This window comes from Myripristis murdjan, chromosome 3, assembly GCF_902150065.1.
Source record: "Myripristis murdjan chromosome 3, fMyrMur1.1, whole genome shotgun sequence".
Taxonomy (NCBI): Eukaryota; Metazoa; Chordata; class Actinopteri; order Holocentriformes; family Holocentridae; genus Myripristis; species Myripristis murdjan.
In genome coordinates, this window is record NC_043982.1 from 8,161,223 (window position 1) to 8,186,848 (window position 25,626).

Below are 25,626 nucleotides of genomic sequence, written 5' to 3' on the forward strand. Positions count from 1 at the left end.
CTGTATGTTGCTGCAGTTAGTCATTCAATAACTGAAATATATGTTTCAGCCAATCAGCGATTTGATACAAGTGGATTCATTTTTGATTTGATCTGATACAGTTGGATGCAGTTCAGTGCCTTGAAAAGCAGAGTTGAATTTACTTGTTATGGCGTCCTTACTTTGACTCTGGTAAAATATCCACATTATCCAGCTGAGTCACCATTATCCAAATAACTGAATTTCTCACCAGTTGCCTGTTTTTCTGTGACACATAATGTACCTTTGTATGCTATTTTTCAGGAATTTTCAAAACATAAATTAACTTGTCACTCCCACGCTACATTTTACATTCTTTCAGCAATGGGAAAATTTGACCAAATGTGACAAATATAAAAATCTTCCATTCCACCCACTCAAAAAGAGGCAAACGATTGAGCTGATTAGTGTTTATAAAATAGAGCATCCAAACACAGCCACTGTGGAAATGACAGTGTTTTTGTAAACAGGCTGTGACAGATTGCAATGATAAGATAAAATAAAATGGCGGGGCACACAACTACAATTTTTTTGCCTCGGTTAATATTGCTGTTTTGGTTTGCTTGGGAAAAAAAATAATAAAAAAAATACGCACTATGTGCATGTGTGTTAAGTTTGAATAGAATACTTATCATGGGGAATCAAAGACAGAAAAAAATGAATCATGGCACTATTTTTTTCATGATTTAAATTCCCTAAGATCTCTTTCCTGCAATAATCTCTTCTTCCTCTTCTCCTTCTTCTTCTTCTTCTTAACAGTAGTAGTAGTGTTAAAAAAGACTGATTTACAGTAGTTCACAAAAACACAAGCTGTGTTGGCTGCTTTAAATCAAATATATTTCTCTCTTTCTTTTTTCTTGTTCACGCAGGTCGAAATGAGCTGATAGCCAGATACATCAAGCTTCGGACTGGAAAGACGAGGACTCGGAAGCAGGTAAGAGAAGAGCGGCAATGTACAAGCATCTGTTGCATGAATATGAACGGGCGTCAAATACATATGAATATGTAAAGACTGCTGGCGTTTGCTTCTGCAGAGAAAAGAAACAAACCTAGTCACACACACAGAATGCTCAGCTGCATGTAGCAAGGTAATGCCTTGGGGGCAGGGCTGGGCGATATTTCAATGTTATATTGATATCATGATATGAAACTAGATATCGTCTGGGATTCTGGATAATTGTAATATCATGATCTGGCATAAGTGTTGTGTTTGCCTGGTTTTTAAATTGAAATTGCATTACAGTGAAAAGGGCAATTTTCTGTCCATGGATATTCAAGCTTTTGTATTCTTTGGCTCTGGTCATCACAACAACATTACTAATGACTGTTTACTGAAAATATCTGGTGTGCAAATATCTTATGAAAGTACTAATAGTCGCAGTATCAATTTTTGAGGTATTCAGTCAAGGATGTTGTGAGATTTCATTTTGTCTGTTATCGCCCAGCCCTGCTTGGATGTAAACAGTGCAGAGGGGTCCTCTGAGGCCGACAACACCCCTCTGTCCCTGTAGTCCTGCATGAACACATGTTCTTGGAATACGGGGTTCCCAAAGTGATCAGCCTCGACTGCACTTACATGACATGGACAGACAGGACTGTAGCTGTGCATTTGTACAGGAGAAACTGGCAGTGGTTACATTTCAGATGTTTTGCTTCTCCTTTTTTGAAAGCTATTAACAGGTGCCAACTCCTTGCAGGAATGCTTTTTTTTCTTCTTCTTTTTTGCTTTCTACAGTATAACAGACTATTACACAGTAAATATAAATGCATCAACAATAATTCTGCATGTGCAAAAACAGCTGCCAGTGTTTTTTAATGTGACTGAATTATTGAGGTTCCACAGCAGAGTCGTCACTGTTGTTGTCTGAGAGTACATGAGGGATAAATAAATAAATTACTTTGGATGAGGGGGAAAAATGGATTCATTTACAAATCACAGTTCTTTTCTTTAATGATTTTTTTTTTTATTTGAGATGGAAATAAATGTTTATGTTATGACTCAAAGATCTGCTTCTAGCGGCATCACGCAAATCATGCAGATCATGAGAAAGACAACAAGAAAAAAATAACATGACTTTCAGTGTTCATTTTCTGTATTGAAGCCTGGAATAAACTTTAAAAGCTGAAATAAATTTGACTGACTTGCTTTTGATTGTCATTGGATTATGATTCAGCTTCTCATAGCCCAGTGTTTAAAAAATCTAAATCCAAAATTACAAGAAATTGTAATACCGACTCACAATAATTGCAGAATTGCAATATACATCAAATCGTCACCCAAGTATTATGAATCGAATCGTATCAGGACGTCCCTGACATGTCCCAGCCCTATCGATTACAATATTTTGTGCTGTCACACGTAAATATTATTTCATTCATTACTTAACACAAGAGACTTCTTAAATAATGAACTGATAAATACTCTGAAAACAATAGCAAGTATTTCACTGGTGCAGTGATGTTGGTTAACAAAACATCATCCCTTCTTACACAGTCTTTATATCTCTTCCATAAATTAGAGGACGGTGTTGAATCTTCCGTTCAAATTGCCCATCACTGAGCAGCTTTGACGATGCTGCAGTGCCAGTACGAGGTCCACTGATCTCCCCTCAGAGCAGGAAATTCCCTATATGACCACTGACTTGGACGGCAATGATAACAGGCCTGTGCCTAGAGTGACATTTGATCACTGTATGTGAATTGATCAGTCTGGACCGGAGAGGCCATGTGGTTTGCATCTCTGTGACTCTCCCCCTAGGCAGGGAATCAGCATGGCCAGAGAGCTGTTTACCTACAATAATGCAGATTAACACAGGTCCAGCTCTCTTGCTGTGGTTAGTTTGAATGTATAACATGATGTGAAAGTTAGATTTGAAGTTCAATAGTAATAAATTTGTTGGAATATGAATATTTCCCAGATGCTCACCAGAAGAGAAAGTGCTTAGCCAACCCCAGTGCTGTAGAGCCTGGGATGACACTGTTCCTATTAACCCACTCCACTCTTGTTAGCATACCCACCATGGGTGTGATTCGCCTGATTAATACGAGAGGAGAAAGGAACTCCACCCCGCACAACATGCACACACACTGTGATGAACCGGGTGAACACACATTACTTCCCTCGGAACGACGATTTGCTCTGCTGAATATTTCATACGAGAACATGAAATATTTTTGGACTGTGCGAACGTTCAAGACGAACTTGGCCAGTGAAATGCCTTACCCAGCTCCCTCGAGAGCGCGGGACCAGCCAATTCTCATTCAGTACACAGCAGATCACATCTGCGCGCTCTTAATGTGTGCTAAAGGGGCCTGCATCCTCCTTAATCAGTTCACTTAAGTGACGACAACAGACAGCATAATGCTTTATTGGCTGTGAGCTTGGTGTGTGGTTTGGAGATGCTTCTGTTGTAGAGCTGATCTCCCTGAAGTGTTTTCAACAAAGAGATGTGTAATCCACTTTGTACTTTTTTGGTTTTTCTTGTTTTTTTTTCCCCCCTTTTCTCTTTTTTTTTTTTTTTTTTTTTTTTTTTTTTAATGGAGGTGTCTAGTCACATACAGGTCTTAGCAAGAAAGAAAGTTCGAGAAATCCAAGCTGCCATTAAGGTACGTCTGGCTTTGCCCAGTTGCAGGGGGCTTTTCATTGCCATGGTTACAGGCTGTTCCTTTGTTTTCCTCCCCTCCCCTACCCCGCAGGTGTCTAGTCACATTCAGGTTCTTGCCAGAAGGAAATCTCGTGAGTTTCATTCCAAGCTAAAGGTATGCGCTTTTCTGCTTTTGGGCTTGTGGTTGCTGTGCGTCTTACTTCCTGTTTCCCGTGGTGACAGAGTGAATGCCTGGCGCTCTGATTTCCCCCTAACCCAGATTCTCTGCTTATCATAGTCTGTTCAGAGTTTCTAACCCCCCCTCTTTCTCAGTCCATTGCTCACCCAAACACACTATCACTGTCGCTGTCTACTTTCTTCTTCATTTATTCATTTAGCAAGTGCCTTTGCTTTGAGAACTGTGCATCATATCCATCATTTGGTGTTACAAAAGAAGTTAAACATGTTCATGTTCAGTATTATTTGAATGTGAAAACAACCTGGTGCATTATAAATTTTGCCAACAATAAAAAAAGGCTCAGTATCAAACACTTCAAAGCAAATGGTACTGGTAGTTTGCAGATTTTTTTTCCCCTCTCTTCTCTATGCCTATTTATAATAATGATGTAAACCCAAAATCACAGGATGGCATTGTGTGTCTTTGATGGGAAGCATGCTGGCAAGATGCATTGGCTGTTGGTGAGTGGCTGAGAGCTGAAGGTCAGAGGTCATCAGTCAGCTTACATCTCTTACCAAGCTGACATAATTAAAAAGGCATGTTAAAAGGGGTCTATATTAAAAATAATAATAAAGAAGAGGAGTTTTCTCTTCTACTTCCTTTGACAATGTAATCCAACTTTTTCGCGTCTGTCAAAGGCTCCGTGGTGCTCATTCAGAGTAGAGAATGGCCGTGAAGCTGGCTGTTTCTGAAATACCCTCTCCTGCTTTCTTGTCCTGTCTTCAGCCTGTTGATCACTCAAGGCTCTCACAATGACATGGCTGTCAGTTGCTTTTCCTTCCTACCAGCTCAGATATCGCCGTCTCAAAGCACTCTCGTCAGTTATTTCAGCAATTTTGAAAATCTGTTAAAATCACTAAAGAAACACTTTGAAAATGACAGATTAAAACGGCAAAACCCATTGTGAAAGGAGTAATGTTGAATTATATTGACCTGCAATTTAGGGCATTTTATAAGGTAATACTTGTATATGAAAGGACACTTTTACCTTCACCCATATGCCATTTTCATCCTTTCATGGGGAGGCGACTATACTTTTGACTTTCACACTTTCCTCCACTCCCAGTATTCAGCAAGGATTAATGGCCCCTCATTAATGTGTGTGCGCGTGTGAGAGTGAGTGTGTGTGTGTGTCAAGAGAGACAGAGAGAGTCAGCCAGGCAGCTAGACATAAATGCCTGGTCTTTCAGGGGCACAGGCGGCTGTCTGAGTAAAAACAGACAGCTTTTGTATGAATCTCTGTCTCTTCTCATCTAAAGCAAATTAGAGTTCAGTAGCAAAGAGAAATACAAGTGTCCCCTTCATTTTGGGGGGTATCGATGAAAAAATGCTGTTTCTTCTCTTGTCTGTGGCATTTTGAGTGAAATTACAGTCATTACGTTACTGTTCTCTTGTGTTGTCTCGAACGATAGCTGACCACTGATCACATTGTGAAAATTATAGAGGGCAAAATGTCGGTCACGGTGACTCACTGTGTCTGGCTCATTTGGAAATCAAAATTTCATAATCCCTTTATTAGAAATATTAATTAGAAGTCTTTGTTGTACTGTATGATGGTGGTGGGACAGTCATAAATCAAAATAGCATGATGAACTGATGTTTGTTACCGTATGAGTTTTTTATGCATATCACACACTGTAACAACTTAGAACAGATGAATTGCAAATTTACAATAAAACCTTGTTTGTTTGTATTTAGGTCACAAGTATGGTAAGTATGCATTTATTTTCTGTCTGTGCTCATTGCCCAGCTTCAGCCAGGGCCTGCATCTTCCTCCAGCTGCTAGTTTAGCATCCGCGCTTCTGCCGTAGTGGTGCCACAGCTGCTGCCCAGTGTCTCCCCAGTCTTTTGACATCTCTGTGTGTCATTATACTGTCATCATGCTGTAGCTTTTTTTTATTTTGTATTTTTTTTGTATTTTTTTTTTTTTTGCTCCACCAGCAGCTCTTGCCAGCATGCTTACCTTTATGCTTCTGCCACCAATGAGTGTTGCATGGGGCTGCTAGTGCTGTACGGGTGGGACAGGTATGCACTCTACTACAGTATTTATGTTGAATGTAACGGGGGCTTGTGTGACTTTACATGAGCACACTAATTTACATTAACTAAGGATTGTGTCCAAAATATGACAATTTGTGGTGCTCTTTTGCTGGCTTCTTCTGGCCTTTTTGGCTCTACTTAATCCACAGTTCCAAAATGTACTTATTTGGCCTTCAGTGGAAAAAAAAAAAAAAAAAACACTTAGTTTAAATTGAGTTCATCTTGAGAGTTTAGCAACCTCAAAGCCTGGCATTTACATACATGTACACTATTAATTTGAAACATCTAACATCTGATAGACAAAAAAGAGGGACTAATGGGAGCTGCAAAAAGACTCTTAACCAAGTGGGACTTGTGTCCTTCAGCTTAATTCTTCTACAATGTTTGGATGTGTTTTGACATGCAGGCAAATGCAGCCTTGATAGAAGTGCCAGTGAATGAGGTTTTATTGACATATTTTAGTGGTGGATTAGTCAACAAGCTAACTTTCTTGTAAGTGCATACCAGCATTAATCATTATATATAGGAATTCAATTCTCATTGTTTGGCACATTCCTTTTTTGAAAACTACACGTAAATAGCTATGGTGATGTACCCTCTTTAACCTGCTTGCTGTTTACCATTGTGGGAGAGAGGTCAGTAGTGCTTTCAGCGTGTTGTTTAGAGTGTGGTTGTTGCTGCTTCTGCACCGTGCCCCAGCCCCCCTCCTCTGTGAGTGCTAAGCCTTTTGTGACTGCTTTTAAAGGACCAGACCGTGAAGGACAAAGCCCTCCAGAGCATGGCTTCCATGTCCTCAGCTCAGATCGTCTCTGCGACTGCTATTCACAACAAGCTGGGCCTGCCAGGCATCCCACGCCCAGCCTTCCCTGGAGCAGGGGTAAGAGCCCCACTGGCACCCTACTATTGATCCAGCCTGTCCAGCTCCACCGAGGGCGGCCACGGGGCCAACCACACTGACACCCTGGCCAAATCACATTACACACCACAGCTTTGCACAACTGCCCCTATCAGATAAGCGCACGATCAAAAGGAATGGTAGTCGAGATAACTGCATCTATCGAACGTGGTTCTAAGAGCCGTTTTGATCTTGTTTCTAACAGTTTCTAACATGAGTGGATGTTTTTTTTTGTCATTTGCTCCTTGTTGTCTATTTATTTATCTAATTCTCTAGTTTTGGCAGGGCATGATTTCCACTGGCCAGCCAGGATCCTCACAAGAGTGAGTATGATATTCTCTTCTCAGAAAAAAGAAAACTAAAGTTATACCCACCCTCCAGAGGAGATAACTGGATGACTGGGTGAACTATACTTGTTTCATGCAGCTTTTACTTTGTCAAAATTAATGCATTCAGTGCTTTGTGGTGTTAATATTTTTTTTCTGTTGTTATATTTCAGCATTAAGCCTTTCGCCCAGCAAGCCTATCCTATCCAGCCAGCAGTCACAACGGCGATTTCAAGTGAGATTTTACCAGATAAAAACGTGAAAGGAAAAATCACCTTGCTCATGACGATTATTTGCTGAGTCTGGAAATATCGCTTTTGTGCATATAATGCACCACAGCAGTTTCCATTGGAACAGGCTTTTAGATGACAGAAAAAAAATCTGCTTAATGTTAGTCTTACTGAAAGGAAGGTGCATATTAAAAGGGTGGTCTCTGCAGCAAATAGCACTGCCTTTTAGAGCTCTAGCTGCCTTTAAGGCTTTACTCTAAACTTAGACATGTGCCTTGCTCTTTATATTTTCTCTCCACCTCTTTGTCCAATGTGGTAATAGTAATTTCAAACAATAATAGGTGGTTATGTCAAACTTGCCCTCCCTCTGTTTGAGCAGTTCCCTGCTCAGTGTGAAACATGTCAGACACTCTCCATTCGAACCCTCTGTCCCTTTTAATTCACAATGACAAATACCAGATTCCCTTGCAGTTAACAAAACTTGTTGATAGAGAGAGAGACATCTTCCTTGAGGAGCTTACTATGATGATGGAGCAGAGAGCAACTTGTCTAGTGCAGGCAGCAAAGTGAACACTGAGATTTGACATTGGAATAAGACCAAGTTTGGATCAATCTCATTGAGCGTGATTTTTTTTTTTTTTCCCTTAGTGGAGTTCAATTTTGTAACTTACAAAAGTTGTTTTCTATTTGGGTTTGTTTATCTTTTGACTTGCATCAAAGAAGCAGTTTGTAAGATTTTAAGTGTTTAATAATTGCTTAATATGCTATGAATCAAAAGGGGGCAATCAGTGAATCCCATTTAAAATCCTGTTCTGTGTGGCTGTGACATGAAAATCTAGCATCAAATTAGGCCACAAAAATCAGAGCTGTAATTCATACAGAGGCACTTACTTCATTTCATTTGGTTGTGCAATTTGTGTAACGCTGGGCCTTTTTGCTATTAGAAAATGACTGACTGAATGGGTACCTAGGACTAGCATTAAAGAGAACTTAACCAAACAAACCTCTACTTGCTGAAACCCTTCACCAAAAGCTCTGACACTGCATCTTGAACATGACATGGAATTCTGATTTGCTGATGTGAAGCCATGATTTCTTAAAGCATTTTATTTTTTTTAAAGGAACACGTTGAACCTGTGCTGTTTTACAACCCATTTAGAGGTTGCAGCTGTTTGAAGGCACTTGTTTTGGTGTTACTGCAGGCTATGAGCCCACAGCAGCTCAAGCACCCACGGCACCAGCATGGCAGGGCCGCTCCATTGGTACATCCAAACTCCGATTGGTGGAGTTCTCCGCCTTCCTAGAGCAACAGAGAGACCCAGACTCAGTGAGTAGAGCGCCATGCTACACCATAGAGAATTGCTATCTTATAGTATTTATTCCCGCCTCTTATCATCCAGTCATTTCCCCTGTGCACACAGGGACAGTTTCCCAGGCACAGAGTCAGCTGAGAGCAGGCCAAAACAATCTCAAAGAAGAGAAGCCTGGTCTGGTTGCAAGAAACCTGAACCATTAATAAATGAATATATATTAATCAATTTCTTAAAGGCATGCCAGACTATATTTACACTGGAGACTGAGGCTTTGTAAGGCAATCAACCCCACAGAAACAAACCACTGAATGTTATTTGAAAAGGTACACAAATCAGCAGGCGTAAGTCTGAGCCTCACATTTTTTATTGTTTGCTTTAGATGGGAGCAATCCATCAATGTTTGTCTACATTTTCCTGATAATTCTATTTTGTTATTGATACCACATGACAACAGCCATTAATCTTATATTTAGCTTAATATTTGAAATAGTTGCATTGCCCTGAAGGCTACATGGTGGAAAGATTGCACTGAAACTGCTCTTGAACTTAAGTGCAGCAGCGACTTTGAAACAACCCCATGATAGAATTTGATACGGCTGCAGCGAGGACAAGGGCCCCATGATAATGGCTGTTAGGATATTCCCTGAATTGCCGGTATTGCTCCTGTTTTTGGATATACCTCACATGTTTGAAATGTATCAGAGCACATTTTCCATTTGATGTGTGTTTACTTTTATCAAAATGCCCTCGGATGAAAACAGTGAACTTGTTAGAGAAATGGGATCGGCTGACATAGTATGAATCCGACAACAGATGCACAGGGAAAAATATTTGTTCTCACTCGTTATTAGAAATATTTAGTGAGGAGACTGCAGCTGTGAGTTTTCTGAGATTAAAAAAAAAATGTATGAAGCAGCTGCGCTTGGTTTGTGTATTTCAGTTAAATTGTTTTATTTTGGGTCCTTGCCTAACATGTACATCATAAAAAAAAGAAATGTTGCTAAAGTCTTCAGACATTCACACAGACAAATCCAATTTATATATCTGGAATGTTGTTGCACAGGCCTATTTCTCATCGTTAGAGTTTATCATTAGTGGTCTAATACTGTAATAAACAGGAAAAATTCACACACAGACACACACATCTCACGCATCTCACCCTCTTCAACAGTTTCTTAAGCAAGCGCACTCACACACATAAACACACACAGCATTCTTCCAGTTATGCCTTTTTAGCTGAAAAATTGCAGGGATCGTGCAGAAATGCAAATTCTCACAGTTCTTGTAGAGACTGGCTGACCTTGTGCTCATTCTGTGATCAAAAGATCATGAAATCCATAACGGTCTGAGTCTTGGATCATTTAAAGGCCTACATTGCCATTCTGTTTAGGTCTCAAATTCAGACACATGTATTTATCCGTATTACTCTGAACTGCAGCTTTAGAAACCTGAATAGTTTATTGTTGTTTTTGCTTTTAAACCTGTCTGTAAAACCATGTTTATTTTTTCAGTACAACAAGCACCTCTTTGTGCATATCGGCCAGACGAACCATTCCTACAGTGATGCCCTGCTAGAGTCGGTGGACATTCGTCAGATTTATGACAAATTCCCTGAAAAGAAAGGAGGGCTGAAGGAGCTTTTTGGCAAAGGTCCCCAGAATTCCTTCTTCCTCATAAAATTCTGGGTGAGTGTCATTATGTTATTTGTCTCCGGTATTTGCTCTTATTTTGCTGAATAGAAAGGATATATTTCAGATATTATTTGAACATGTCTTCACAGGTTCAAATTGATCTTCAGAATAAACAGATCTTTTTTTATTATTATTATATTTTCTGTATATATCAGTGTGTTTATCTCTACACGAAGTTGTAACAGCACATTGTTAAACATTTGATAGCTGAATCGTGTTCAGTAACGATCTATTCAGGTTCATCCTCAGTGAATGGACACAATCAGAGTCTGCACAGAGAAGACGGCACTCTTAATGTTTACAGAATGCACTCTGCTATATTTGGACTTGCATAGCAGGAGAGCTTGTGATCAAAGCGCTCTCTAATTCAGCGTAATATCTCAAAACAATGGAGTGACCTGGTTGCACTCCTAATGGCTGTTTAAACATTGCATGTATTTCCTCCCCGATGCAAAATGCTAACTAGCGGCAGTCAACAAAGTACTGCCGTATGCACTTGGACCAAGTCCCTGCAAAATTCCTTTTGAAGTGACCGACCAATCTAAATTTCAAATGAAAGGCAGAATCTGCACAATAATGAATGTATAACTGCTTTGCTTAATGAAGGAGGAGAATGTTGTAGAAGGATGTCTCCTCTTTTTGTATCCATAATGAACAGGATGTTCTGGGCAAAGACAGGCTGCCCTCTGGGAGCAGACCCTTTCAGCCCTGTAATCAGCCTTTTAACATAACTTCATTTAATCCTCTTTAGAATCCTGTTTCCAGTATGGACGCATTTACATGCTTATTCAGATGCCCTGATTTGATGTTAGATGTATGTGGATAGCCTGGGCAGCTCTGTAATCAGACTCTGACCAGTGAGTTTTATTTAACGTTTTTTTTTTTTACTAATTCGAAATACTACATTCAAACCTAACTCTGACTTCTGAAAGTTGGAGTCCAGTGGTGTGACATAAGTTGAACCTCCTCACACATCCTCACACTTAGTACCTTGCTCTCTTTATACACCTGCTGCATTCCTCCTGCAAATCCTTTGTCACTTCTAGAGGCAGTATGCTTATTTGCCGTTCATGTGCACGTGTTCTGCCAACTTGAGATGTTCCATTAAATATTTTCTTTTCTGCGGCTCCCAGGCTGACTTGAACTGCAACATTCAGGACGACACAGGAGCTTTCTACGGAGTGACGAGCCAGTACGAGAGCTCGGAGAATATGACCATTACCTGTTCGACGAAGGTGTGCTCCTTCGGCAAGCAGGTGGTGGAGAAAGTGGAGGTAGAGGCTCAACAATTGACCATTGAAATGTTTCAGTTCCACGAACAAAATAACTACGTTATTTTTGTCCCGTTACTCATGCCGTGCGCTTTTGTTCTCTTTTTTCCTCTCTCTCTCTCTTTCTTTAGACTGAATATGCACGGTTTGAGAATGGACGCTTTGTCTACAGGATAAGCCGGTCTCCTATGTGTGAATACATGATCAACTTCATCCATAAGCTAAAACATCTGCCAGAGAAATATATGATGAACAGTGTGCTGGAGAACTTCACTATCTTATTGGTAATCATGTCTTTCACAATGACTTTCCCTCCTAATGAGCAGCAGTACGGCGGGCAAGGTCCTCTATAGGGCCCTCATTCCTCCCGTCTCTGCTGTGTGGGTGTGTGAGTGTGTGGGTGTGTTGGTGGATGCTGGTGGCTCCCGCCAGCTTGAAAAAGAGGAGTTTTCTGACTAGGTGTTGAGATGAGTTCCTCTCCCGCGTCCTACATTCCTCACATTCCACAGGGGATGAAACGCGGCATGAGGAGCCTCATTATCTGCAGGGGAGGCATGGAGGGAGGATAAGAGGGGGCAGGAACCCCTGTTATTAGCCATCACATGGGGTCTTAAAGTCTCATTCTCCATTACTGAGACAGCAGGAACAAAAGCGTAAAATGCCCTTTTTCTCCGATGCATACGGTTATGTGCATTCAAAACAGTGCCCAGTTTCTTTTAGAAGTCACTGTCTTGTTGCACTGCTTTGTGAGTGATAACCAGGCATGGAACAATATGTTTGTTTTTTTTTATTTGTGGCCAATAATGACAGCTGTTATCATCCCACCTGTAATGGTCGATAACAGTATGAATTTCTGAAGGAGTCAGAGCACAAATGCAGGTATAAAATAGGCTCTGTCTTAATTAACAGGCTGTCTTCTGGTCCTTAAGAAGTCTTATAATATCTTAAATTCATTTTAATAAATATTAGGCCTTAAAGTCATTAAATAGTCTTAAAATTTTAATTCAGGAGGTCTTAATTTCCACATGCACATAAGAGACCAGATTATTCACTTGGGCATCTGTAGAGAGAAATCAGAAAATGTTTTGGCCTTTTTTTTTTTTTTTTTTTTTTTTTTTTTTTTTTAAACAAAGAAAGAGTCCAGGTTAGATTTTCCAGCAGCCACTGCTATGTAAGGTAAAGGAGTCTGTTGAGATTATGTAGTCTATAACCGACCTAAAACTGACCTCCACACAAGACCAAATATACAGTACTCACCTTTACACTCAGCTGCAATGTTCATTTAACCAACAAAAAGATGATTTTGCCCAGTATGAAACCATGTTAAAACCAATCCTGAGAAGGTCTTAAAAAGCACTAAATTTAACTCTCTGATACATGTAGACACATATAGACATATAGAAGTAAGTGTTTAATAAATAGGAGAACATGTTAGGTTTGTTCTCTTGGTAATTTGACATTTGTGTTTATGGCACACAAGGTCACAAAAATTCCAGATTTCGCTATCAGCCCACCCAAAAAAAAACTTTTTTCGGACCAATACAGATGTTTCTGATATAAGCAGACACAGACAGCCTGTGGGCCTATTGGTCGAACCTTATCAACATCTGTGTGGGCTGTTATTTATTTATTTATTTTTTTAACCCCATTCCACTTCAAAAACCTCTTCAAAACATTACAACTTAAAATAAAACGATGCTCTTGTGTAAGAAAGTGACATGTGTCCCTTTGTCTTTCAGGTGGTGACGAATAGGGACACCCAGGAGACTCTGCTATGTATGGCGTGTGTGTTTGAGGTTTCAAACAGTGAGCACGGTGCCCAGCATCACATCTACAGACTGGTAAAGGAATGAGAGCCCACAAGCCCCTAAATCCCCTCAAATCCCCTCTTTTCATAGACTTACCAACCTCAAAACAAAGTGGCAGTGCCTCTACCTGAAAAGTCACACCTACGATGCTTTTTGGTCATAGTATTGGGTGAAGTCAGTTGTTATGAATTTGTTTTTGTTTTAATGTTATGTGTTTGTTATTTGACTGCAGCTGTGAATCGCGGTACAGTTGTTTTTATGTTTGAATACGGGAGTTATTTCCTCGTTTAAAATATGTTGAGTCGATCTCTGTTGGATATCCATGTGGCCGTTCTTAAAGAATTTACTGGTTGAGGTTAATTTGGTAAACAAATATGTGTGTCGTCTTCTGCTTTGTTAATGTACACTAAGAGAAAAAGGACGCTGGCCTTTTCTTTTTTCTTTCTTTTTTTTTTTTTCCCAATGGCCTGTCGTGGTCAGTGTGTATTATGTACGAGTGTGTTTTGTATGTCTAGTGGATAACTTGTGAGCATACATACTGTAGATATACAAACATACATCCACAGCCAATAGATTTTCCAAAGAAACAAAAATATCATAACACAAGACTAAATAGAAGCTAGTGGAAGGCAAGTTGATAGCAGACGTGATTATTACAAAATTAGCGCTAAACAAACAAAAAAAGATTTCTCAGCTTTCAGGAAAAAGTTTATCCCTGTCAAAGCACTCCAAGTCTTAGACACTAACACCAGAATGTATGCACTGTGAAAATACTACAAAGATTTACCTGCATCTGTTCCATAAATCTAGGAAGTTTGACCACCTGTTAAGCAGTTCCCAGTCTTTCTCCTGTGACAAATGACAAGAGAATTATTTTGGGGTTTAGATAAGTGAAAGCACTACTTTAAACAAATGAACTCTGACTGGATTTCAGCTTGTCCAAAGCACTTTGTTCCCCTTCTTGGACATGCCTTAGTGACGCTAACGTGTTGTTGGTTTTTTTCCCTTTCTAGATCTGTGGTTTTTTTAACTTAAATAATCATCTGACAGTAATCACTTCTAGACAGCAGGCCTTATTCAATACGCTGTGGCATTGCCCCCCTCCCGGACGATCGATTTTTTTCCGTCTCCGAATCTTTTCCCCCTCTGTGTATCATGCTAGAAGAAGTCCAGGCCAGAGTGTTGCTGCCTTTATGTTCACACTATCCCATGTTTATGTGGCCTACACCAGTTCCGAGCCTTAAACATGTTATAGCTGTGTGAACTCCAAAAGATGCCACTAAAGCTGTGATCTCTTTGCGGGAAGACTCTTTCTAATGTTTGAATTGTGTAAGGAAATTCACAATACAATCTGCCAAAGTGTAAGTGTACAGTGCCTTAGAATATATTGTAACATTACCCATTACTTTGTTTTTAAGTCTAAAGTCGAAACGTTTTTGTGGATGGAAAAAAAAATAGATTAAATGACCGTTATACAGCTTGGTACAACATTTCCACATCTGAGAAATTATAAGTTACTTTTCAAATGGTACACTCTTAGAAATAGTTTTTTTTGTTTGTTTTGTTTTGTTTTTTTGTAATGTATCACACCTCTGCTGAATGACGTTTGTTGATTGAATGTTTATTGACGAGGGTTCTCCACATCTGTGAGAGTTCTTATAAATAAATTAATACAGGTTCTATTTTTTGAGCCTCTATCTCTAACAGAAAAAGTGTTAATAAAATATCAGCCTTTCTAAGAGTGTACTATATACATGAACTGACTTTGCCTTTCCTGTTGCTGTAAAAGACCAAAAAATACAGAGATACAGTCAATCTTTTGTCATGTTCTGCACTGTAGCAAGGAAGTGCCTTTGGTTTAAAAAAAAAAAATAAATAAAATAATTCCAGCTTCAAAAAGACAGAAATTATGAATTAAATGTTGCTAGACCAAAAATGAGACATAAGTGAAACCAATCACCACATTGCCTTTTTGAAGGTTTGCATCGATGGCAGGGGACAGCTGGTTACTGGTAAAATAAATGATCTATTCATTCTTACGACAATGTAATCTGAGTTCAGAACTGATGCATTTGAAGACAGCCTGTCTTTGTTTGAGGTCAGAGACTGAAAGACCTGTTGACACGTACAGCCGCTGACTGCATGCAGGATGTCAACGGAATAATAACCAAGAAATGCAGCTGTCAAGAGTCATAGGCTTCGTACACACCGGCAGCTTTAAAGGTTTTGGAAACATTTTGGTATTTTTAGTGACTGCATATTCACAAGACCTGAATACCACACAACATTAAATATTGATAATGCAGACGTAGTTTTGTTGTCAGTAAGGCAGGAGCCAGACATGCGAGCTAATATTATGTGATGTTATCATCAGACTTGTTAAAAAACAAAAAAAAAAAAACACAATGTGATATTTGGTTAGAATTAAATCTATTAATTTTTCAGTAAGGCCTGGATTAAATTTAATTAAATGGTTTGGAGTCTACAAGATGCAGTGTAATTGGTTACATGGTAATAGCTTCAGACAAGAACACAGTTAAAAAAAAAAAAAAAAAAAAAAAAAAAAATTGGCTTTCAGACTGTTTCCAAAACCAAAAGAAAAGATTTGTTGCCACCCTGGAAGCATGGCTTTTAACTCATCCTTATCAAAAAATTTAACACTGCTTGTGTGGACGAAGCCACAGAGGTTAATATTTTTCACCATAGAGACCATAGCTACTCAATCATATATTTACTGTTTCTTACAAAGCTGTATTCATCTGAAAGTATCATAATCTAAGAAATTCTAAATAATTGCAGACAATGTCTCTGGTGGATGCAGACAAAGCAAGTTCAATCATTCAGTATTTTGCCACAGTCCTATGGACACCGTGGTTTTTTAATAGGCTTTTTTCCCTTATGTTTACCCTGTGTATCTGTTCACATTTATTGATTACTTAGTGAGATGTTCCTGTTTTCTTACTGTACTTGTATACAATTGTACTTGGTTTTGTGATGACATTGTCTGTATATTGCAAGCCCAATAGGATGGTAATGATGTTACTGCTGCACTGCTGGTACATTTTGACATGTCATTTCAACCCTTAAAAACAGCAGGACCGATGCCTTTGATGGCAGGAATGTCTAGCGGACTATTTGATTACAAAAACACAGATGAGTCATGGAGTCATGCCACAAACATATCAGCAGTTTAGCTCTTGTTATTTGTAATTTTGTCTAAAGAGTAGGTACTGGTACCTTTTTGTTTCATTACCATTTTCAGATGTTGGCTTTAAAAAGTGATCTTTCACATAGCTCAGATAGTATCATACACACATTTGGGTTTTTGTGTGCAGACTTTTTTTGTAAAAAGGTGCTTTGTACAAAATTATATCTTAGCTTTTCTTGGTACAGAAGTGTGATATCTTTTCATATACACAATGACAGTAAAGTGTGGAAGCAAGGAAAAGAAAAGAAACTGCTATGTTTGTGTTCTGCATATGGTCTTGTTTTTGCTCTGTAACATTATGATGCCTTCTTGATAATAGTAGATATTTTGTAGCTTTCTAGAATACTTTGTATGTATGCAATATTGAAGTTAAATAAATCTGGAAAATATTGTCCCCTTTTTTTGGTCACTGTCACAAAACTATTTCTTTATACTAAGTAATTACTGTGCACCTGACATGAGCACATGAGCATTCACTGAGCCAGTAGCACCTTCTAGAACTATGGCTGTGGATACTCTGTAAATCTTAAAGTACAGCAAACATGTAAGTTGCACAAACACCAGATAAACAGTAGATGGAGCCTTCCACTTCAATCTCAGCATTTCCATGTTGCTGCTCCATTGGATTGCACAGCAGTGTAGTAATGGGATCAAACACCAGAGGGAGACATTGCTAAATGCATCATGATTTCAGTGTTGTGACCATGCTTTGTAACACTAACACCACCCAGGAGGTCTGCCTGAAAAGAAAAGTATTGACTCTTTGTGTTTTTCACCGTCAGACAATTGGACTTCAGCTGAAGCAGCTCCCTGATATCTTATTCAATGTGTAATAATTAGGCAAGTTTCTTGAAAATCTTGAGAAATTGCAGAATAAATATGTCTTGTTTATTTTCTCAGTACCAGATTCTCATAATTAGTGTCAGACCATTTGACAGTCTGGAAAGAAAGCTGCCAGGGGGAAACTGATGGCAGCAAGATGGCCATGGGGCACACATGGAGGGAGAAAATTCCCTGCAGCATTGATCACTAAGAAGTCATTCATGTGAGGTCTAGTGGCAGGTAACAAAACCCAGTATTGCTCTTGCTGAGGGGGCAGGGACTAAAATATAAGGTGATGGAGCACAGTGTCAGTGAGCCAGCAGAAGAACTGTGGGCAAACACCATCATAGTTGCCATGGGCAGCTGACAGGAGTGAACTGGGAGACTTGATAAAGGTGTCTGATGGGTGTAAAGGAACATTTAAGAGGAAGATAGAGAAACAAAAGGAGACATACTTATGATCATGGGATAGAAAGTTTTCTAGTTTATAAGAAAAGTTCAAGAATAGATTCAGAACAAGTTAAAGTGAAAACAGGTGACTGATTCATGATTGATCCAAGAAGAGAGGCACACAAGGATGCTGTAAAGGAAGATAAAAGATACCAGAGAAGGGGCTATCAGCATCCTGTGACAAATGTCAAGAGCAAGATGACAGTGCTGAGAAAAACAGAGGAGAGAAAGGATAGGGAATAGACACCCAGATATCCCACCGGTTGGAGTGCTAGGCCACCAGATCAGTGGTTCCCCCCAAGTGGATTGAGATGCAGAATGTGCTATTTTGGGTGAGGCCGATGGCTTTGTCAGCCTGGGGATCTCAGTGAGAGTCCCGCAGTCTAAAGATGGCTGACAAATTGAAGAAAAACCAACTTAAAGCATCTTAGTAAGATGCTGCACCACCATGCCTCTAGAACAGCTTCAATACCTCTTGACAGACATTCTCTGGATGTCCACTGGAGGGAGAGAGCACTATTCACCATGACCTCAACTAATGACCATGTCCAGGTATGTTCTCATTTTTAATTTGTGTGGACACCAGATGACTTACGACAAAGAATGCAAACTTGTCCATCATGCTTAAAGTTACAGGAGCTGGAATTAGATTTGTTGTGTGCCTTGCCACTAAAATCTCTAACCAGGGGAGAGGGCAGAGACTATCAAACCTCTGATGAACAAGCAACTTGTAAGTCCATGTGACTGTTGAGCCCTGGTTCAGTTCTAGTGGACAGGGTGAACCTAAAAAAGCCAAACAGAAAAATGCAACAAAGCAACCTTTTCCACTATTGTTTGGACCAAAGAAATGTTGATTGCACATCTGTCTCAAGCACAATACACCTGGAAAGCAAGTGCTGCAGCCACAGTTGGATATTAACTTGTCAGGTGATAGGAAGGAAGATTTTAAAAGTGTTTTTGTCCATGAGAGAGAAAGGATTAGAAGTGAAGTATTTCTTGGGCAGGATCTCGGATTGGCAGTGGTTGGCAAACTGCAGCAGATTTGAGGAAACAGTTGGTAAAAGGATAGTTGGCAGTGGAAGTAGAGCAGCACGTCTGGATGGCTAGAGTGCGGTTGGTGAGGGCTGGATGCTGAGGCTTCATAACTTTAATGTTAGTTGCACACTTAGACACATTTTCATGAGCCAAACCTTTTGCATCCATTCACACTCTATGATTAACAAGCAATCACATGCATACGTGCATAGGTAGCGATGTAAACCAGGCCCACAATGCAAGAAGCAAAAGTTTGTTCAGCACAATGCGATAATTATAGTGTGAGAACCAGGCACATTCAGACAAAAACTTGGTCCTCAAATTCTTCAGGTCATTAATTTTCATCACTTCATCTTTGAACTGAATATGGCATAGAGAATAAGGTAATTAATGCTACACACCATGTCATTTTTTATTGTCTCTACTTCCCTTCAAAATAATGATTTGTGAGGGATGATGTCCCATTCAATAAATAATTTTTGTTACCTGGTTAGCCTGCCTATCCCATCACATCTAGGCAAGCCACAACACAAATTGTCACACTTGGTCTGCATATACATTGCCATGACCAGAGATTAAAGGGTAAATGAGACCCAGGCAGAATAGCTAGATTTTGCTGCCATCTATTGGTTGACATTTTTACTTTTCTGCAGTGTATGTCTGCACATTCCACAGTGCTATGTCATTATTAGTAGAGGTCACAAGTGCAAAAGAGTTTAAACTTTTGACCATAGAGATCTGTACAAAAATGCTTTTCTGCCATAAAAGATATAGGTTTTCATCACTCTTTAAAGCATGCAGTGAAGGGTTTCCTCAAGGATTGGTCCTGTGCTGATGGTATGGTAAATTGGATGTTAAGACTGACTGGAAGGGGCCACTCAATTGGCACAGATTATCCTCTTGTAGGAAAGAGTTACAGACTGGAGATTCTGGGTCTCTCATCTGTGGGAGTCTGAAAAGATTTTTTAGTTATATTTGATTTTTTCAGACCTAGTTTGGCAAGGCTATGTAGTGTAAACTGGTACAAGACTCACCAAAACGTAATGGAGGAAGTCACAAAAAACTATATTTGCATCATTTACTCATTGCAAGTTGTATCGAACAAATAGTAGCGACTGGAGTTGATCAGCAACTGTGATAAAGGACAGTAAAAACAAAATGTCCAAATTCTCAAATTTTTGTGCTGCAGAATCCAAATCTTGACTTTTCACTAGAGCTAGTGGGGGAAAGTGTACAACAAGCCTTCTGGCCATTCATGACACAATGCATTTAGACCCAGTGGACCCCCCTGACCCTCTAGGGGGAACCAAGTCTTGCACTGAGTCGTATCTGCAGCTGCAAGCAGATCGGTCTGAGATCTGTCGAGGCAACCCCATTAGAAGACCACCATTTCCACGTGGAGCCTCCATTCTCCTAGGAGAAGGTCTGTCCTGGAGAGCAGATCTGCTTCATGGTTCACTGTCCCGGGAACATGAATTTCCCTGAGTGAGGCCAACCACAGAAAGGCCAAAAACAAATGTTGCTGTGCCCAATGGAGACAATGTTCCTCCTTCTTGTTCCTCCAAGGTTGCAGGGACTGGAGACATGCCTGAGTGACCCAGAGTTTCACTCACCTGTCTTGTTTCAAGTGGAGATTCCATGCGTTTAGCCACCTCTAAAGAGGCCAAGTCCCACAGCCTCTGTAACTGAACCAACTCCAACAATTCCCACAAAATCTAGCTGCTATCATGGTTTGAGGTTGCTATTGATCAAGTTTACCTTGAAACCCAGAGCCTGCACATGGGACGTGGTTTGGTGTCCTAAACCATTTGAATGTGAGATGGAGCACAAATTAACCAACTGTCCAGATATGGAAAGATTTTCAAGTAGGACATCTGGAGAGGAGATAAAGCTGCCGCCAATCTAGGTGGTGTAAATCTGGTGAGAACTTATGGTGAAAGAGACAGGCCAAATGGCAAAACATTGAATTGATAGGTCCGGCCTTGAAAGGCAAATTGGAAAAATGGTCTGTGCAGCAGCCAGTGTCAAATTGAGGTGCAACACCAGGTGCATTCCAACAACCTCTTTAGCATCAGCAAAGTATCCTCAGCCACTGGGACAGAAACAGACTGGAAATGTTATTTGCCAGCCCAGACTCCCTCCGCTGGAGCAGGAGCTTCCACTGAAACCTCGAGCCCAATAAATTTGGCTGCACTCAGCACCTGTTAAACATTAGCTATTACTTGCTGAGCTCTCAATATCCTCAGTGCTGTCATGGGTGGCTTCCTCTATACCATCAAACTGCTCAGCCTCATCCAAAAGAGATCTGGGAGCACAGAGGGTGCAAGCATCTTCCTGCACACTCTGCTCACTTGCCACTCCTGCTCCTACAGCAGGATGGTGGGCTTCCACTCTGCCTAGTCTTTCTGACAAATCCCATAAGGCTGCTGAAGCTGACTATCATTTTGCTGTAAATTCTGTCTGCTCTATATCAGCTGAAGAAGCTTTCCTGAACCCTGTGCCAAGTCATGAACAGGGGTATGGTCTTTTTTCTTCTACTACCATCCCTTTGAGTGTGTTGACTGAGACTGAAGCTCAGTAGCATGAGCAGTCTGTTCAACCTGCCTGGCTCTTTGAACGAGTTCATCCAAAGAAATCCACGAGGATTCTCAATATTCTCCAATAAACGTGCCATGCCCAAACAGGACTGGGTCCATAGTCCCCTGACAAAAATGGCACAACTGGGAGGCAATGTTTCAGAAATACTCCAAATATTAAGCCACCAGGAATTTCATTAAATTTTTATATATCTATTTATTGTTAAATCAGTAATAAGGAAGAAACCTCCCACTTACTGTTTGTGAACACAGCAGCACCGCTAACAGTGGGCTAACAGGGAGATGCAAACTCTAAATAGAATATTAAACAATCAAACACTTTTTTTTACGACTGAGGAAGAAAAAACTAAGCTTTTGAAAGAAAAGCTACAGCCCTTACCAAGGCTGTGATCACGGCGTTAACAACAGGTGCAACCAATTGAAATGTCTGAAACAAAGAGAAGCGGTTAACGCAACCACACAGCTAGCATTTAAACAGGTGAACCCAAACAGATCACCTGCAGTTTTGAAACACACAAAGGGAACACCATATAAAATCCTCAGGGATGCAAGGCACCTGCACAAAAGTGACGGTTTGATGTTAGTGCCATTTAAAGAATCAACTTCTTACCTTAAGGTCTTGGAGAGGGGAGGAGTCAGGCTCACCTGGATGCTTTTATAGCAATAAGCCTTCAGTAAGGTCAGTCACATGACACTGTTTTATGGTCTTGAGGATAGATAGGAGGAGTAAGACCATGGCGACAGTCGGAGTGAGCACAGAATAAATCCACACCCTCTCAAACTGTGAGTTAACTTAATTAGCAGCACACAACCTAACCACAACAGTGTCAAATGATTAGTAAGTAAATTACCAAAAAGTCTGAATAGATTACTCTGCCAGTTTGTCAGATGTTAGCTGGGGATCCAAGCAAACATATATTCTTGGAAATATCTTGAATGTACACATAAACACAAATAACCTGGTTTTGAACCTGGATCAATGACACTCATGCACATAAAGGCTATTGCTGCATCAGATACAATGGATGTAGCTGCAGAGGATCCTCCTCTTGAGGATCATAGGTGTAAATAGAGCACAAGGATGGTGATTCATTTTATCCGGACTCTGTTGTGCATTTTAGCTTGGATCCGCTAAGAAGGCACTATAGAATAACTACTAATTCATTTGGTCTGAACTAAGACTGAAACTTCTAATTATTAAAGGGGAACCCCCTGAATTCACATCATTTTTTATGCCCTACACAACATGAAATTATGATAGGAGTTATCTTTTGGTGCCATTATTCCCAAGACTGATTATGTAATCATTTGATCTATTCATTCATTCATTTAAGTTGTTTAGAATATGATGTTTCATGGAGCCTTCAAAATTCTCAGCGTAAAGTGCCTAAATCTTCTTCTTCTTCTTCTTTTTTTTTTTTTTTTTTTTGGTGTGTGTGTGTGTGTGTGTGTGTGTGTGGGGGGGGGGGGGGGGGGGGGGGGGGGGGGGGGTAACTCAGCGAACTCACATATAAAAAGAAACATAAAGTCACCACCACTGTGCATTTTGTGTCATATAAATGATATTGTGTGCTCTGGCCTCTGCTGTTGCAAAATCTAAGCATCAGTCATCACACAGCTCAGTATGTAGGTCTTTTCACCGGTACTTGCCTATTTTAGGAGCAGTCATGTGATCAAAGCCAAGGCAGGCTTGAGAAAGCGCAGCGTGTACACTCCGCTGTTAAAACCAGAGGGTTCACTTGGACGAGGCAGACAGAAAAAAAGCTGCTCCAAGGGACAGATGGAGCTGCCAGCCCCCAGGCGCGTCAGCGGTGTGGACGCACACGCATGAAACCAACATCACCATGCGGGGAAGAGCTCAGTATTGTTGACATGCGGATTTATTTAGATTTTAAGAATAACTGTTTTTATTTGTTTGTTGTTATTCACTGTAGCTGTTTGGAAAAGAGAGTTTAGTTTCAATTCACAATGGAGTCGGAGGAAAATAAGATATCCGTGTGGGTCTGCCGAGAGGAGAAGCTGGTCTTCGGCTTGTCAAAGCGCACCACATGTGCGGATGTTGTGAAGGTGCTGCTGGAGGACCAAAACTTCCAGCACAGCCTCTCTGTGGCCACGCAGTCTGGCAACTCTCGGCCCTATTGCATCGTGGAGAAATGGAGAGGCTCTGAGAGGATTTTGCCCAACAAAACCAAGATTTTACGCTTGTGGGGCGCATGGGGAGAGGAGCAGGAGAACGTGAGGTTCGTGCTGGTCAAAAATGAGGCTTTTCTGGCTAACTATGGACCCCGGAGCGCAGAGGCCCGGGTGGTGCTCAGCAAGCAGAGCCCCTGTGTGTTTAGGGACCCCGCGGTGGCTCCCATGGGGCTCATCTCGCCAGAGAAGCAGCGTCGGGTTGTCAGGAAAGCTTTCAGAAAGTTGGAAAAGATAAATAAGAGGAGGGCGCAGGCGGCATCTAAGGACGCCACCTCTGCCGAGAAGATGGAAACTTTGGTCCACCTTGTGATTTCCCAGGATCATACAATCCGCCAGCAGATCCAGAGGATTAAACAGCTGGACGCAGAGATTGAAAGGTATGAGGCCAAAGTTCATTTTGACCGAATTGAAAGGCACGGAATTAATTATGTGCAAGACACGTATTTAGTGGATGCTGGCGCTGCTGACGCAGCCTCCAGCCTCGAGGGAGAAACTCATCACAAGTCCTCTGTGGAGGCTGTTGCCAAGTTGGAGGAGTACGCGCGGCGGTGCGAGGAGGTGGTGAAACTACAGGAGGAGCTGTCAAAGCACGAAGCCCTCATGGACAACATCACCGTGGAGATCCAGGAGGAGCTGAATCACAGGTGGATGAAGCGGAGGCAGGAGGAGATCCACAGCAAGGAGTCTCCGCCGAGCGCACCAGCGGCCCTGCAAACCGCAGACAGCGACGCAGACGCACCGTCAGAGAATGTGCTGCTTTTGGAAGAGGAGAGGATCAAAACGCAGCTGGATACGAGTTTATACATCGGACTGCGCCTCAACACGGATTTAGAAGCTATTAGGAGCGACTTAAACCTGACCCAGGAGATTTGGGGGGCAAGGGAAAGGGAAATCAGGGATTTGCTGGAGAAAGTGAATACTCTGGATATAGACGAGAGGACGACCAGTGAGGTGGAATGTGACTCGGTGACAACTGGCGTGATGTGCGCTTTGGAGAGCAAGCGCGAGTGGGTGGAGCAGGCCAGGGGGCTCTCCAAAAGCCACAGCGTGAATGACGACGACTCAGACACAGGCTTGAGCTCCATGCACAGCCAGGACTCAGACAGCCTGCACCCTGTGTGTGAGTCCCTGGTTTAGTGAGGGAGATCACCTGGGCAAGCTGTGTTGTTTGGACTGTTTCTTTCTTAGCCACACTCTCAGGGATCTAGTTAACATACAGCAGTTTGAGTCTTGAGCTGTAAACTTTTTTCCAGGAACAGGTCTCAACATTTTAAGGGCACCCTCACTAAAATAAACCGTAATATTTCTCTAATATCCCTAGAAGAATTTGGATTTGGTGCATCAATGTCAAGTTTATAGTGACTTTACTGTCCTTTGTGGTATTTTTTCAATATCCCACAATAATGTCTCCATGATATTTCTGCAGGATATATTTCTTACAGTTGTACAAGATCTTTCTAAAGTTGATCATTAAATCACTTCACTTCTTTTTCGTTGGGGATAATGGCACTGGTTAATTCTTACCTTCCAAACTGGTGTGTTTAAGTGAGAAAGAAGACAAAGTACATTTCATTTTTTGCCTCACACTGATATCCATTGACACACTGATGCCCTATATGAAAGCCTGTGAAAATATGAATAAATATTCTCATGAAGCTTGTTTATGGGTTCATTCATTGACATAACGTTTTCTGTTTAGCATGAGCTTGATAGTATAAAAGCTGATATGCCATGGTTGTGGAGGTTAGCCACTTGGCAGCAGGATGAAACACTTGTCACGGAATCCGACAGGTTGTCAAATACAATGAGATGAACATTTCAGACTGATGCCAGCTTCACTTGAGGATAAAAGCAGGACATTTCCTCGCAGTAACATCCTCCTTGCCAGCAATCATCTCAGAGATAGC

General features: G+C 40.9%; 2 protein-coding genes across 12 annotated transcripts in view; both read left to right on the top strand.

The window, feature by feature from the left end:
• tead1b (TEA domain family member 1b) overlaps positions 1-17,016 on the top strand; it is a 61,290-nt gene extending 44,274 nt beyond the window's left edge. For 3 of the 11 annotated variants that reach the window (XM_030081827.1, XM_030081837.1, XM_030081888.1), the window contains 11 exons: positions 888-952; positions 3,562-3,777; positions 5,539-5,550; positions 6,626-6,757; positions 7,052-7,098; positions 7,275-7,336; positions 8,534-8,658; positions 10,156-10,329; positions 11,469-11,609; positions 11,738-11,890; positions 13,346-17,016. In XM_030081827.1, the coding sequence (XP_029937687.1) occupies positions 888-952; positions 3,562-3,777; positions 5,539-5,550; positions 6,626-6,757; positions 7,052-7,098; positions 7,275-7,336; positions 8,534-8,658; positions 10,156-10,329; positions 11,469-11,609; positions 11,738-11,890; positions 13,346-13,459 (1,241 nt within the window). In that variant the 3' untranslated portion in view covers positions 13,460-17,016. The remainder of the gene's footprint in view (positions 1-887; positions 953-3,561; positions 3,778-5,538; positions 5,551-6,625; positions 6,758-7,051; positions 7,099-7,274; positions 7,337-8,533; positions 8,659-10,155; positions 10,330-11,468; positions 11,610-11,737; positions 11,891-13,345) is intronic. The other 8 variants (XM_030081871.1, XM_030081906.1, XM_030081862.1 and 5 more) reach the window with 5 other exon arrangements.
• Positions 17,017-23,314: 6,298 nt separating this feature from the next.
• rassf10b (Ras association domain family member 10b) lies at positions 23,315-25,289 on the top strand. Its single transcript, XM_030046828.1, has one exon. The coding sequence runs from the start codon at positions 23,495-23,497 to the stop codon at positions 24,854-24,856; it is 1,362 nt and encodes a 453-aa protein (XP_029902688.1). The 5' UTR covers positions 23,315-23,494; the 3' UTR covers positions 24,857-25,289.
• Positions 25,290-25,626: the final 337 nt, after the last annotated feature.